The sequence below is a fragment of the Thamnophis sirtalis genome, unplaced genomic scaffold (assembly GCF_051295495.1).
Source record: "Thamnophis sirtalis isolate CommonGarterSnake01/CBP01778 unplaced genomic scaffold, rThaSir2_p1.2 scaffold_3, whole genome shotgun sequence".
Lineage (NCBI taxonomy): Eukaryota > Metazoa > Chordata > Lepidosauria > Squamata > Natricidae > Thamnophis > Thamnophis sirtalis.
The window spans coordinates 79,416,399-79,431,537 of NW_028261383.1; the positions used below are offsets into that span (position 1 = coordinate 79,416,399).

At 42.9% G+C, this 15,139-nt stretch overlaps 1 protein-coding gene across 1 annotated transcript in view; it reads left to right on the top strand.

Moving 5' to 3' along the window:
- Window positions 1-7,187: 7,187 nt before the first annotated feature.
- The window catches only part of MST1R (macrophage stimulating 1 receptor), a 54,939-nt gene continuing 46,987 nt past the window's right edge, over window positions 7,188-15,139 (top strand). The window contains exons 1-2 of the mRNA XM_087709276.1: window positions 7,188-7,531; window positions 9,176-10,489. Coding sequence (XP_087565402.1) covers window positions 9,284-10,489 — 1,206 coding nt within the window. The 5' untranslated portion in view covers window positions 7,188-7,531; window positions 9,176-9,283. The remainder of the gene's footprint in view (window positions 7,532-9,175; window positions 10,490-15,139) is intronic.

The window sequence follows — 15,139 nt, forward strand, 5'->3', positions numbered from 1 at the left end:
GAGAAAATGGCCCCCTGAGTTACATTTTTGGCTGGGCCGGCCTCCTGCAACCCTCGGCAATGACACCGCAGGCCAGTCCTTTACTGTTTCAAGCGCAGCCCCACAGGCCAGATCTAAGCACCCCATGGGCCGGATCTGGCCTGTGGGCTTTGAGTTTGACACCCCTGTTGTAGGTCATCTAGTCCAACCTCCCGGCCAATCAGAAAACCCTACACCATTTCTGTCCCCGTTGGAGCCTGAGTCCTCGGAGGACGAGCCAGAGCTGGGGCCGACAGAGATCAAGGGGGTGGCCTCATTGGCTTCGGAAGATGTGGGGAGGAGCAGACAAGGCATTCCTGGGTCCCTTGGGCTTGGGACAGCTTGCCAGCAGGGAAAAACAAAGGCAGGCTGGTCGAGACAGGGGTGGAAGAGAGGGCAGGCAGTGGAGATGAGGAGTGATGCAACTCAGGCGATGAGCAAGGACCGCCACCTCCTGATCCCCAAGTATGGAGAGTGAAGAGGAGGCGGGAACAGTGCAGCCTGACCCAACAACTCAGGCGGAGAGCGCCCCACCCTTCTTCACAAGGCACATCTAGGGACTGAGACTTAAGGAGATGCTGTGGGGTAGGGTGCTTGTTGGGAATAAGCACTGAATTCATGGAGTTTTGTGCACTGTTGCCGATGTCTGGAGTTTGCTGGGTTTCTTCCCTTATTTCCTGGTTCCTTTCCTTCGTTGAACTCATTGCCTGGTTCCCTTGCCCCACTTGACTTCTGGCCTTGAAGTCGTTTTATGCATTTTGCTGGACTACTTACAGCCAGATGTTGCTGGAGGTGTATGAGTGCTTTGCTACAGGATTTTTCATAAACATAGGAGCGTTGGGGGGAAAGTTGGAGCAACAAAGGGGAGTTTGAACATCAGCTGATTGTGTTGCCTCCATGCCTTTCCTCGGGTCATCACAATTTCTGACAAATTCCAGTCCTGTCTCTTCTTGAAAGCTTCGTGACCCGTCAAAACTGCGGAGGACAAAATCGCGCTCGACGAAAGCGCGCATGTGACATCATCACAGCGCGACGAAAAAAATTAAAAATTGAAATAAAATTAAAATTAAAGCAAGCCGATTCACATAAAGGTAAGGGTTAGGGTTAGGGTTAGGGTTAGGTTAAGGGTTAGGGTTAGGGTTAGGGTTAGGGTTAGGTTTAGAGCGTTAGGGTTACGTTTAGCGTTAGGTTAAGGGTTAGCGTTAGGTTTAGCGTTACGTTAACGGTTAGGTTTAGGGTTAGATTTAGGGTTAGGTTAAGGGTTAGGTTTAGGGTTAGATTTAGGGTTAGGTTAAGGGTTAGGTTTAGGGTTAGGTTTGGGGGGGTTAGGGTAAGGTTTTAGCTTTATTTTTACATTTTTCAATCACAGAGTGATGTTTTCGTCGCGCTGTGATGACGTCAAATGCGCGCTTTCGTCGAGCGTGATTTTGTCCTCCGCGATTTTGTGGTGGAACCGAAAGCTTCCAGTGATGAAGCTCCTACAACTTCTGAAGGCAAGCTGTTCCATTGGTTGATTGCTCTGTGTTAGAAAATGTATTAGAAAATTTCTCCTTATTTCCAGGTTGATCTCTCCTTGTTCAGTTTCCATCCATTATTACTTGTCTGGCCTTCAGGTGCTTTGGAAAATAGCTTGACCCTCCCTCCCTGTGGCAGCCCCTCAAATACTGGAACACTGCTATCATATATCCCCTAGTCCGGTGGTCCCCAACCTTTTTATCACCGCGGACCAGTCAGACGAGCCTCCCTCGGCCTTCCGGACCGGCGGGTGGGAAGGCGGCCATCCTGGGCGCGCGTTCCGCAGGGCGGGAGGGGCTTCCTTCACGCCAAGGCCGACAGCCCGCGAGGCCGCCCCGCCTCCTCCTCCTCGGCCGCCGGGGGAAGGGAGGGGGAACCGACCCCACGATCCGCTCGCTCGGGCAGCCCTTTTTCCTCGCTGCAGTTCGGCGGGGGAAAAAGATGGTGCCGTGTCCTACTTCGGGCGGGCGGGTGGCTGGCGCGGCGGAGGCCGGCTGCTTCCGAGGGGGTGGGCCTCCGCGCCGCGCTCCATGAAGGGAAGAGGAGAAGAAGGCGGGCTGCGGCCGAAGGGCCCCCGAGAGCCCTGCCGGCCTGACGCAAAAAGCGCTTCGGCGGAGCGGCGGGGGGGAGGGGCGGGAGGCAGGTGACACTCCAGGAGGGGGGGCAGAGCTGCGCCGCGAGTCTTACGTAAAGCCCTCCCTCCCCGCCTCGGCGGAGGAAAACATCTCCCACCTGGGTGGGGCTGCGCGCGAAGCGCCTCTCGGAACGGTGAAGCTCCCCAAGTTCCCCCGAAACGGCCGTGCTGCGCCCCTCCCCCCCGCAACCTTAGTTTCTCCTTGGGAGGAAAATGCAGCGCCGCCACCCCCTCCTGCCCCCCCCCCCATCATTCCACGGGGCAGGCGGGCCGGGCGAGTCCGCGGACAAAGTTTCGCCTCCCAGGCAGCCTCCGCCAGCAGCATCCCAAGTTCGGGCCGAGGCTGCCGCCGCCGCCGCCCCCTCCCTCCCGGGGCGAGCAGAGCAAGAGGGCGGGGGGGGAGATCGGGCCTCCCCTCGCCCCCCCCAGCCCCGCACATCTGGGGCGGCGGGGGGGCAGAGAAAGGGCGCGTTCATGAAGACTACAAAGTTGCAAATATGGCCCCCGGCGGCTGCGCGGCCCGGTGCCAGGTACTCCACGGCCCGGCACCGGTCCGCGGACCGGGGGTTGGGGACCACTGCCTAGTCCTTCTCTTCACTAGATCAGCCATGCCGAGTACTTGCAACTGTTCTTCATACATTTTAGCCTTCAGTCCCCTAATCATCTTTGTTGCTCTTCTCTGCACTTTTTCTAGTGTCTCAACATCTTTTTCATAGTGTGGCGACCAAAACTGGATGCAGTATTCTAGGTGGGGTCTTACTAATGCTTTATAGAGTGGTATTAGTATCTCACTTGATCTTGATTGTATGCCCCCGTTAATGCAATTTAGGATTGCATTGGCTTTTTTGGCTGCTGCCACACACTGTTGATTTATATTTAATTGGTTGTCCACTAAGACTCTCACAGTTATTGGTATTAAACCTGGTTTCACCTAATTTATATGTGTACTTTTGTTTTTTCTTGCCTAAGAAAAGACTTATTTTTCTCTACATTGAATTTCATTTCATTGATGTTGATGTTGATGTTTATTGGTCTTGTATGCCGCCCACTCCCGAAGGACTCCGGGCGGCTTACAATAAACAAGGGAAGGGGGTAAATAAACAAAACAACACTTTAAAATACACAACAGTCACAGTTTCCATGGGGCTGGATATTTCGAAAGCCCCCCGGCCTGCTGGAGCAGCCAGGACTTAACGTATTCATTGTTAGATAGGGCTCAATGTTCAAATCTATAAAGATCCATCTGGATCTTGAGCCTATCATCTAGGGTATTGTCTATTCCTGCCAGCTTAGTATTATCCGCAAATTTGGTAAATTCCCCTTCTATGCCCTCACCTAAATCATTTATGAACATATTGAAGAGTAGTGGGCCTAAGATGGAACCTTGTGGTACCCCACTACTTACTTCCATCCATGTAGACAGAAAAAGTGGCATGAATATGTGTCCTCTGGAAATGGTTAGCAGCTGTACTTGTGCCAGGCAGATGTGCTCTGTGGATTTACTCTTCAATAATAATTTTGTAAAGGGCTATTATTAAGAAGATCAGTGCATTTGGCTATATTCCCAATAAACTCAGGCATGGTTTGCTCCACTATCCTTTGCTGAATAAACTATGATTTGTTGTGTTCAACATTCTACTAAACCACCATCTATAGTCTGCCAATCAATTTACATGAAGTCAATGACATATTCATAGAACATCTAGAGCACAAACATTATCTACACTTTCCACAAAACTCTTTTACATTATGTGTTCTATCCTTTCACCCCACAGCCTACAACTACTATGTGTGTGTGTGTGTGTGTGTATGTGTGTGTGTGTGTGTGTGTGTGTGTGTATATATATATACTTAAAGTCACAACCCCTGGTATGCCCAAGTATGGGAGGAAGTTGCCTTTATTTATCAGCATAAATATAACATATATATATACATATACATATACATATACATATATATATGTATACACACACACACACACACACACACACACACACACACACACACACACACACACACACATACATATATATATATATATATATATATATATATATATATATATATATAAATGGACAACACTCCAGGTCAAGTGGACTTTAGTCCATGCCAGGTTATGTCAGGGGGTAGGATAAAGTACTTTGAATGTTGCTGGCCACTGCAGGAAAGTTTAATTCGACAGCATCTGGAGAATATTAGATTTCCATTTTTGCTTTCTGTAACAAAACATTTTTTTTTTAATGCCGTAACATTCTGGTTAGGGTGAAGCCACAGTTGAAAAATGCACACCGAGGCTCCTCAGAGAAGTGTGAAAGAACTTCAAGAAAAAGTTTCCCGTTTGGTTGGTCGGTTTTGCCTGTATGTGTGCGCGTATATGTGTGCACATATATGCTATCTGCTGGGAAGCCAATTCTCCCAACTTACTATTATTGCCTAATCAGTTCCATATTGAAAGAGAACATGTAAGTATTTGTGCCGAGGAAGCAGTGATTACCTTTATAGTTCATATCCTTTTAGGCACATTTCCCTATCAAACATTACTTACTGTATCAAATTAAATACCAGGACACAAAGTACAAACTACTTCTATACAGACACAAACGTATCAGCATTAATAATAATGCAAATAAAGAAGACAGGAAGAAAAATCCATGAACATTGCAAACAGAATAATTCCCTTCAAATTCACCATGTTGTTTACTTGCCCTTTTGTAAAACAATCACACTAATTCAGTTGTTGGCAAATCCGTCATGACAAATTATTTCCTTTCCAAATCTGACAGTATTTGCCTAGCGACTTAGTACAGTTGTCCCACATCAAGCCCTTGCCATATGGAGCCAGATTCTCAAGTTTATACTTTGGCTGTTGACACAGTTCTGTACTAGGCTGTGCCGGGGTGGAAAAGGAAGAGTAAAAAAAAGACTGCTTATCTCCTTCTTGGACTTGGAGGCTACATCCTACTAAGAATAGTTAAAGCAAGTGTGTTTTTAAGGAAGAGAAGGCTAAAAGGAGACATGGAAAGATAGCAAATGTTTAAAGGGCTGCCACAGACAAATTTACTCTATAGGAAAAGCAATGAATAGTAACTGAACAGAAAGAGAACCAAACTTGAACCAAGGAGGAATTTCCTGACAGTGAGAGCCAGTGAAAGCCATTAAATAGCCTGAAGCTGTGGATGCTCCGTCCACAGAGGCTTTAGGAAGAGTCTGGACAGATATTAATCTGGGAAGGTATAAGGATTCCTATCCTGGGCAAGAGGTTGGATTAAGAGACCTCGCTCCCTACCCTAGGATTCTCCCCTTGTTTTTTTCTCAATATTAGCATGACCAGCTATAAGAGCCGAGGTGGCACAGCAGTATTGCAGGTTACTTCAGCTGACTGCTAGCTGCAGTTTGGAAGATCGAATGTCACCAGGCTCAAGCCTTCCATCCTTCTGAAGTGGATAAAATGAGGACCCAGATTGTTGGGGGCAATATGCTGACTCTGTAAGCCACTTAGAGAGGGATGTAAAAGTACTGTGAAGCGGTATATAAGTGCTATTGCTATAACAAAAAGAAAGGCAGTTTTGGGCCCAAAACAAGGTGTTGGCAATTTTCAGGCTATCAGGCTTAATCTTGAGTTCCACTATAGAAATGAATGGTATCCAAAGCAGGAAGCACTTCTGTAAGTGTGTAATAAATAGCGGATTCCAGGAAAAGAGGCAGTCTGGTGTAGTGATTAAGGCACCAGGCCAGAAACTGGGAGATTGTGAGTTCGAGGCCCTTCCTTAGGCACCAAGCCAGTTGGCTCACCTTAAGCCAGTCACTTTCTCTCAGTCTTAGGAAACTGGCAATGGCAAACCACTTCTGAAAAACCTCGCCAAGAAAACGTCAGGGATCTGTTGAGGCGGTCTCCACTGACTCAAAGATACACACACATAAAAATACTTATAGTAAACATTCAACTACAGTCTTGACTGGAAATTGAGACAAGGGGATCTCCGAGGGTGCATTGGCTAGGAATTTCAAAACGTAGCTCATACTTTTCCCAGGGGGAAAAAAGCCCCTCTGTTTTCTTCATTTACAGCAGCTTTATTGCACTCCTGCTGATGCTTCCTTCAAATAAGATGCAATTAAAAATCACTGTCAATCTGCAAATCATTCAGTCAGCTTTATCATGAGATTCAAATCATTTTCACTTCACTTCCTGGTCATTTTGAGCTTCATGAAGGCTGGTTGGTTCTTATTTACTAATCTTAATGGACTTCTGTTATCCGAGATGAGCAGCAGAATTGTTTCAGCTTCTCTTTTACTGCTCATCTTAACCACAAAGGAAGAAGAATATTAGCTGTTCAACACAGACAGTGAGAAATCCTGCCCTGTCATCTTTTTCCACCCAGGTCATTTAGCTGCAGCACCATACTCTTTCGATGTGGTAATAATACCCTTGCTGACCCAACTTGCTAACAAAAAATGTACAGCACAAGGGGAGGAGGAGACAAATTTGGAGGACACTGTGAAGACCAATGAAAATGTAGGGCCCTTCCAAAACAGCATGTGAAATGGAATAAAATATCCACAGTTCGGTTCTGTCACCAATGAAGCAGGAAAACCTGATTATTTGCTAGAATTCGAAGGATTGGTGAAAATGCTGGGCGGGAAATAGATAAAGCTAAGTGCGGCATCTCAGTTACCTGGGTGTTCTCATGCTCATCTGAACAGCGGGGGGGGGGGAATGGCCTTACTCCCTCCGCCTAGGAAAACATTTGGAATGCTAGATTTGGGGCTAGATTCTAGAAACAGGGAGAAAGGCTAGATTAAATCGCTTGTTTCCACCAACTCTCTATTCCAGGAAGTCGGTAGAAATTAGAGCCTTGATATAAATCTCCAGAGAAGTTTCTGTGAGAGATTCTGCATAGCTGGGCATAGAGGGAAGAGGGGGCGTGGGCGTGCCCAGAGTCTTAAGCAATCCCAGCTCCTTAATACTTTAAAGCACGTTCTTCTGCTGACGTCAGATTCCTACTCCGGGCGAAAGACGGCGGGACCTCGAGTTGCTCCCGGAGTGTATTGAGAAAGCGATCCCGCTCGCAGTCCTTGCGGCTCTGACTTACCGTTGGAGGAAAGCAATGGCCAGCTAAGCAAAAGCCAGACATTTAAAGCAGGTTGTCCCAGGTTGCCTCCAGCAGAAGAGACGCGGTGCAACGGGGACAGCCTGGGCATTTTTGGACGGGAGGAGGAAGAGGAGAGGAAATTGCCTTGGCCCCGCCCAGCGGGTTAGATCTCCGCCCGATTCCGTCCCGATTCTGCCTTCTTTCCTAGGAGCCTCCCGGCCAGGTATCTGCCGAGCGCTGAACTCCTCCGATTCCCGCCGACGGCTGAGGACAGGTGAGTCCTCGGGCGAGGGAGTGCTGGAGGGGAGGGGGGGGACTGTCGGGGATCGAGGCTGTCTATAGAGGCCAACGCGTGTTAACTTGCCTCTTCGAGACGCGGCTGATTTTCTCTTTTAGAACACTGACCTTTAAAAGCTGTAAAACTTCTTTTCAAGTGCCTTTCCAATTAAAAGCCTATCGCTTTCTTCGATTTACCGATTTTCTTTGATGAAGAGAAACAAAGGGGGGAGTACCGCACTTGACCACCCCCTCCCCTTTCCTCTCTACACCTAGACCAGGTGCCCGCACAGAAAGGTTCACAAAAATACCCATACCTGGGGAAGTTAAGGAAGGTAACTTCTCAGAGAGAAAATATCAGAGGCATGTTCAGCGGCCACACTGATGGCTGCTGATTTTAGTGTCCACAAAAGGTGTAAAAAAAATTACTCGGGTAATGAATTCAGTTTCTATTTGTATAATCAAAACTCTCGAAAAAGTGCCCGGTATAACAATAACCCCCAAACTTCCAATGGCTTGCAACTGTATATTTATTTTCCGAATAAGAACATTAGCCAAGTTTTCATTCTGCTCAACCAATTGGCTTGTTATTTGAAAAACAAAAAGCTTGGGATACCCATACAGTCATCTATAAAACAGAACTACAGTATGCCTCTTAACCCAGCTCTGCCTGTAAAACAGATTCTTACTCTGAGCAATGAATTGTTAGTCCCTTACTTAAACCAGTTTTATTTTTTCTCCTTTGTCAAATGAATATAAGACCCTTTTCTTTTCTGCTTTGATATACATGTCTCTCTCAAACCATCTCCAGACAGGTTGTGCAGCCTAGATTATTTTTTGTATCCCGGATTGTCAGCATAGATTGCCTGGAGGGGATTGGAACCAACCTAAAAATAAGAGATGATACGAAATGCAAACTTAGCTAGAGTGCAGTTTCTTTCTCAACATCAGCAGCGCTTCTCCCTGCATGACTGCTTACTGATAACCTACATCTACAGTACATAAGTCTTGCACAAGAGTGGTGAGCCTTTAGATGTAAGATCAAAAAATTCTCCATAAAAAAGCTTTGGTGATGGGTTGCTTTGTGGTTTGAACCTTCAGCCATGTAATGATAACTGAGGGGGAAATTGTTTGAAAGGCTCAGCAAAAAGGGGACTGGAAGTTAAAATGTATGTGGAATGGTTACAGGAACTGGGCATGGCTAGTCTAGCAAAGAGAAGGAACAGGGGAGACACGGTAGCAGTGCTCCAATACTTGAGGAGCTGTCACAGAGGGGAAGGGAGTAAAACTGCTTTCCAAAGCACCTGAAGGCCAGAGGAGAAATAATGGATGGAAACTGATCAAGGAGAGATTCAACCTAGAAATAAGGAGGCATTTTCTGACAGTGAGAACGATCAACCAATGGAGCAGCTTCTCTTCGGAGGTTGTGTGAGTTTCATCACTGGAAGCTTTCAAGAAGAGACTGGGCTGTCCTCTGTCAGAAATGGTGTAGGGTCTCCTGCTTGGGTGAGGGGGTTGGACTAGACGGCCTACAAGGTCCCTTCCTACTCTGCTATTTTGTTATTCTGTTAAAAGGAAAGACAAATGTCATCTTTTCCTCCCGGTAGCATTACTCATCCATGTTCTCTCTCCCTCTTTTCAGCTGTAATGCAATGGTAGAGTACTCTGGATGGATTGCTGAGCCACATAGAACTGAAGAACTGAGGTAGCTTCTGATCACAGGATTCTGCTTTACTCCTACCTCCTTAGTATGGGCATATCATTTCTTGTTTGCTTCATTCTTGGACTGTTGCCCTTAAGGATCACTGGGAAGACTTGGCAATGCCAACCTATCGCCTATAACTTGACCCGAGATTATACAGTAAAATATGACTTCCCTACATTCAGAGCTACGTCTGCGATCCAGAATATGGTTACCTACCCTCCGGGCAATGTTATTTTTGTTGCAGTTCAGAATAAGATTTACACATTGAACTCAGAACTGAAAATTCTGTCGACCCTAGTAACTGGGCCCTGGGGGAGTACCGAGTGCAAGATCTGTGCTCTCTGTCGAGTGAAAGGGCCAGTGGATTTTCAAAACACAGACAACAAAGTTTTGGTGATGGATCCTGTTGAACCTTGGCTTTACAGTTGTGGAAGTTCGCAACATGGCATCTGTTTCCAGCATACGATTCAGATGCAGGGCGGCGTTGTTTTGCTTGGGGAAACCTCCTGCTTGTATTCGCCTGAGCAGAACAGCCCTTCTAAGTGTTCAGACTGTGTGGCCAGTCCCTTAGGCACAAGAGTTGTCATTGTTGACATGGCATCTGCTTCATACTTTTATATTGCATCTACCATCAACGCAACCATAGCAGACACATACAGCCCCAAATCGGTGTCAATACGGAGACCAAAGAGTACTTTGGATGGGTTTGCTGATGGTTTCCACTCCTTAACTGTGCTGCCAGAGTATCAAGACACATACCCTGTTCACTATGTGTATTCTTTTCAATACCGGCAGTTTGTCTATTTTTTGACAGTCCAAAAAGAAGATCCTACTTCCAATTCATACCACACTAGGATAGTGCGACTCAGCACTGAAGACATTGAGGTTCACAAGTACCGAGAGCTGAACCTGGAGTGCCGCATTCAATCTAAGCGGAAGAGGAGCCTTAGCATCATGCCTAAAGATGTAGTTTTTAATGTCTTGCAGGCAGCTCATGCTACCAATCCTGGTGCCAAGTTGGCTCAAGCAATTGGTACCACTGAAAAAGAACTGGTTCTCTTTGGTGTGTTTGCTGAAAGCAAGCCGGACAGCATGGTGCCTAAGAAGTACTCAGGTGTTTGTGCTTTTCCTCTGCCTATGATCAACAAAGCTATTGAAACAGGGATGACAAAGTGCTGCAGTCTGGACGTTCATGACAAGATGCTTCGAGGACTAACGTTTTATCAAGACATGGAGTACTGCCCACATAATGTGAGTCTTCATCAAGAGTTTCTTTCTTTCTTTCTTTCTTTCTTTCTTTCTTTCTTTCTTTCTTTCTTTCATTCATTCATTCATTCATTCATTTATATGGTTGCATGCGACTTTACCGATTTCTTAGGGGTAGTCGAGATAGCTATTTTAATAGTGTTATTGCAATTTAAAGAAAACAAACAAATATGCCATATTTTTATTAATAAAAATTGTGCTATTGGTACCAAAACTTCAGTACAAGAATCAGAGAGGCAGCAGAGGGATTTACTGAGCTTTAGTAGTACAGGTGACTTTAGTTCTGAACTCTTACAAATCTGAACTTGGTCTGTCACAACACACTTCTGAAATGATATAATTTGACCATATGTACAGCCCGAAGTAACCTTTTTGTTGATCCCTCTTTATTTGGATAACAATTGCAACATTTGCAAGTCATAACATTGAAACTACACATTGCCTATAGTTCAATGTTAGTTACCATTTTTCCAAAAGTATAATTCCCATATGAAGGTCTGTTCCCCCCCAACTTGGTGCTTTCCAGATATGATTCGGTGAAAATTCTGAAATTGTTAGTCTATTTGTGTAACTTTGACAATATCACAATAAAAGGGAATAGTCCTATAATTATAAGAGGGGGAGAGAACTTGATCTTGAGTTGCTATTCATAGCAGTATCCTCAATAAAGTATACTTCTCATTTTTTTGAGTGTACCCTTGTATACTAAGGCTATGAGTGCCATTGTAGCAAACCTTTCCTAAATAGCTGCTCCTAAATCAAAGTATTTAATTTTCAGTTTAAAAAAACAGCCCAAACTTCCCTCTTTTGTTATTTTGCCACAAAGTATTCCAAGGGCTCTATATTAATGCAGTAATTTCATAGCCTCTATTCAAGGAAGCATATGCCAAGATAAATTTGTTTTATTGTCCTTTGTTTTAAATGTCTTACAGATAGTTATAATTTTGCTGAGAGATTAATGATTACTGGAAAGTGTTAAGATACATTGGGAGCCCTTACATGAACATATGATAATGTTACTTCTAGACCAAAAGGAGATTTATACTTTCATAAATGCAATTTCTGCTCATCTTTCATCAGAAAAGGAGAGACATTCAAACATGTGCATAAATGAATGAAGGATGGGTTGATACTGACACAATAATAAAATATGAAAGAACATGTTAAATTTTTATAGAAAGGGGATAATACTGTAATTTTATAGCTTGCAGAGTTACTTTATTTTCAGGCTCCTATTATAAAGAAGATACATTGTTAGATGGGTGATTATATAAATCATTTAGATAATAGATGATCTTCTTACAAGTCTTTGAATTTCTTTTCCACGAATTGAATTCTTTCCGTGTTCTGTGCATCCAGTATATCTGTCTCATCTGCTGCATTTTCCTGACACCTTGGTAAAATGTAGACTCATGTTTCTTTCAGAAAAAGATCAGTAACATTGATGTTAGTTGGTAATAAATGCATGTCTGGCAATAATGTAATCCCTTCTGTGTAAATGCTAATAGATATGGAGACAAAATTATTAATTCAGTGGGCAGCTGGAATCCAAGTCCACACCTATTCCTACCCCAGTATTCCTCACTACCTACTCAGTAGGTAGTGAGAAAATTGATGGCTCTTATGCAATCTTTCCTTCCAGACTTTTGCTATATAATGTTGGCTATACTTCTTCTACTTCTACTTTGGGTTCTTTGATTTAACAGAGAGATGGGGAGAACAGAAATTTGAAAAGGCACATTTGCTACTTTCCCCCTGGTATTCAACGTATGATGCAATTTACTTTGGCAGCAGAAATAGGCTTAAGAGCAAATATGAAAGAAGTGACAGCCCAAAGATGAAAGCTGATTCACGTACCGTTTCTGGCATCTTCTCCTTTTCCACAAAAACAATCTGTTGTTGGGTACTATGGGAATAGTGATTGACCCAAGAATTCAGGGATCTTGGCTGTTCTGTTTTCCCATTTCCAAAAGTCCAAGTAAAATGAGACAGTTGTGTAAAGAGCCAGAGGGGAAATCTGTCCAGGATGTGATTCTCTTTCTGCCCAGATTTGAGCCTTCTGTTGAGTGAAGAAAGTAGCTATCAAGAACATGTAAACTGAATCTGCTCAGAGCAGGGAAAATAAATATTTTTTTAAAGTTGGGTTTTGATAAATATTTTCAACATTTCTATACAATTTAAACTTTTATTTATTTATTGCCTTTTTGGATAAAACTCTGCTAAAGTAATAGGGATAAATAAAGAAGAAATTAGCATTCCAATTATACTATCTAAACAAACACAACTAACTTTGGCTTTTAAAAATGTGCTTTAAATGTGTTCCATTTTTTCTTGGAGTTTGTACAGTAAAACCTATTCCTCTTATGCTCGTATATGCTCATCACTCTTTTCTAAGAGTGTCTGCCTTATAATCTCTTGCGTCTTGTATTCTCAAATGGAATGGTGACAGAAAATAAATTAAAACACTGAGGAAAAAGTGTGCCAGTAATAGGCCTCCTAGGATAGTATTTCTTTAAATAAGAATGATTTACCTGTTCCTCAACTGCACAGTCTCCTGTAGTTCTCATTTTTCAACACATCAGTAAGAGGACTATGAACTCAGTGATGGCATGATACCTAGCTAGTGGTAGCTTTTCCTGCTACCAAACGAGCAGGCACACGTTGAAAACCTGCCAGGGAGAAGTTGCTAACATTTTATTTAGTTTAATTTCATGTATTATGGCGTTTTGGCAAGAACAATGTTGTTTTGGCAGGTTCTGCAAAGTTCAAGGGTGCGACTGATAGCTTTTTGTTTGCTCTTTCCTATTGGTCAACGGGGGGGGGGGGGGAAGGCTGATGGGTTGGAGACTGTTTTCTGTGTTTCAAGATCAGCAGCAATTAAATGGATAACATCACTAGCTTCTGAATGGAGATACATGGAAAAACCCTAAATTTAAATCACTGTAGAAATAGCGTGATTTAGTTTCTGTGATCCACTTGGAGGGGGGAAGAAAAAAAAACTACTTCTACAACCTGAAATTTACCCAAGCAAAACACAATTGTCTCATGAGATCCACATAGAGGAGGATATTTATTGAGACCTAGCTTTTCTACCATGCACTATTTTTCATTTTTTGGTTGCCATTTAAATTCTATTTGAATTGGTAATGTTATGTTTAATTTTCTGAATTTGGGATTTAAGTTATAGTTTAATTTGGCACTATATAAAGATTGGTTTTATTTATTTATATATATATATATATATATATATATATATATACACACACACACACACACATACATACATACATACACACACACACACACACACACACACACACATACACACTCACTCACTCACTCACTCACTCTTTATTTACGGTCACAGACCAAAATATAAAGATTGGAAATAAATAGATTCTGGGATTTTTAAATTTAGGATTGCTTAACTGTAGTCTATTATATCAGCCTAAATTCATATTTCTAAAAGTTGAAAAAAAAAAGAATTGGCATAGTTAAAACTATGCTTTCAGGATAAAATGCAAACAAAGTTTGCTTATATAGGCTTCGTGTTTTGCATTGTAATTTTAATTCCAACAAAATAAGTTACTGTTTACCTTGAATTTATTACCTGTGCATTCTTTTGCTGATGTACAAAGGAACTCAAAGAAGCTACAGTAATCTGTTTCCAGGTTCTTGTGATAATCTGTGCCACTTTTCACAAGAACACAAATGAGCTTTTGTATTATCTCCATTTGCTTCCATTGCTTCCATTGCGAAGGTCAATACCTTCTCATTAATTTTATGGCCTTTGAAAACTTTCTGTCTCTCAGCCTCACTTGTCTTATCAGCCGCCTACTTTGAAAATCATTAAGCATTTACAATTGTAATATATATTTTTGTAGGTTAAATCACCGGGAGCTCCTTAGGTATATTTTATAGAAGAATATAAAGTTGTAGACTAAAAAAAGAAAAAAAATATTAAAATACAAAATATACTGAATAAAAAGCCTAGTCATAGCTTTTTTGTGTATTCAGTGTACCTTTGTCAGGTCTCAACAGTTTCTGATCACTTATTGCTATGACCCCAAATGTATCCACCTTTGTGGAAATTTTGCAGTCTTTGTCCTTCCCTAGAGAATTGTCTTTTGGAATCAATCCCGGTAACTTGTGATTAGAGAAGAGATTGCCTGCATCTCCCAAGGCTTTGCCTTATCCCAGAGTACTACATAATGAGGCAAGAGGCCCCAAAGGACCAGATCAGAGTCTATTTGCTTCCTCCACCGCAGATTATAACAATATAAGTTGGAATGAAGACTTGCCCCCTTTAATTTATTTAAATTGATGTGTGAATATGAAGGCTAGAAAATTTGTTCAATAAATAAAACTCAAGTGGCTTCAACAGAGAAGCTCTCTGTGTCAATGGCAGAGTAAAGAACTCAAAACAGAAAAGTAGACTCAACTTCTTGTAATACAGTACATCTTTCCCTTGTAGTATCTCTTTATGGATATTCTTTACCTTTAAATGTCTAAGGCAGATGCCCAAGTACAAAGATTTCTCCTTGAAGATATAATGTTATTAAAATAAAAAACAAATGTATTTTTAAAAATCCTTAAAGATGGTGTCAAAGACCTGCTTTGAACCTGAACATACTG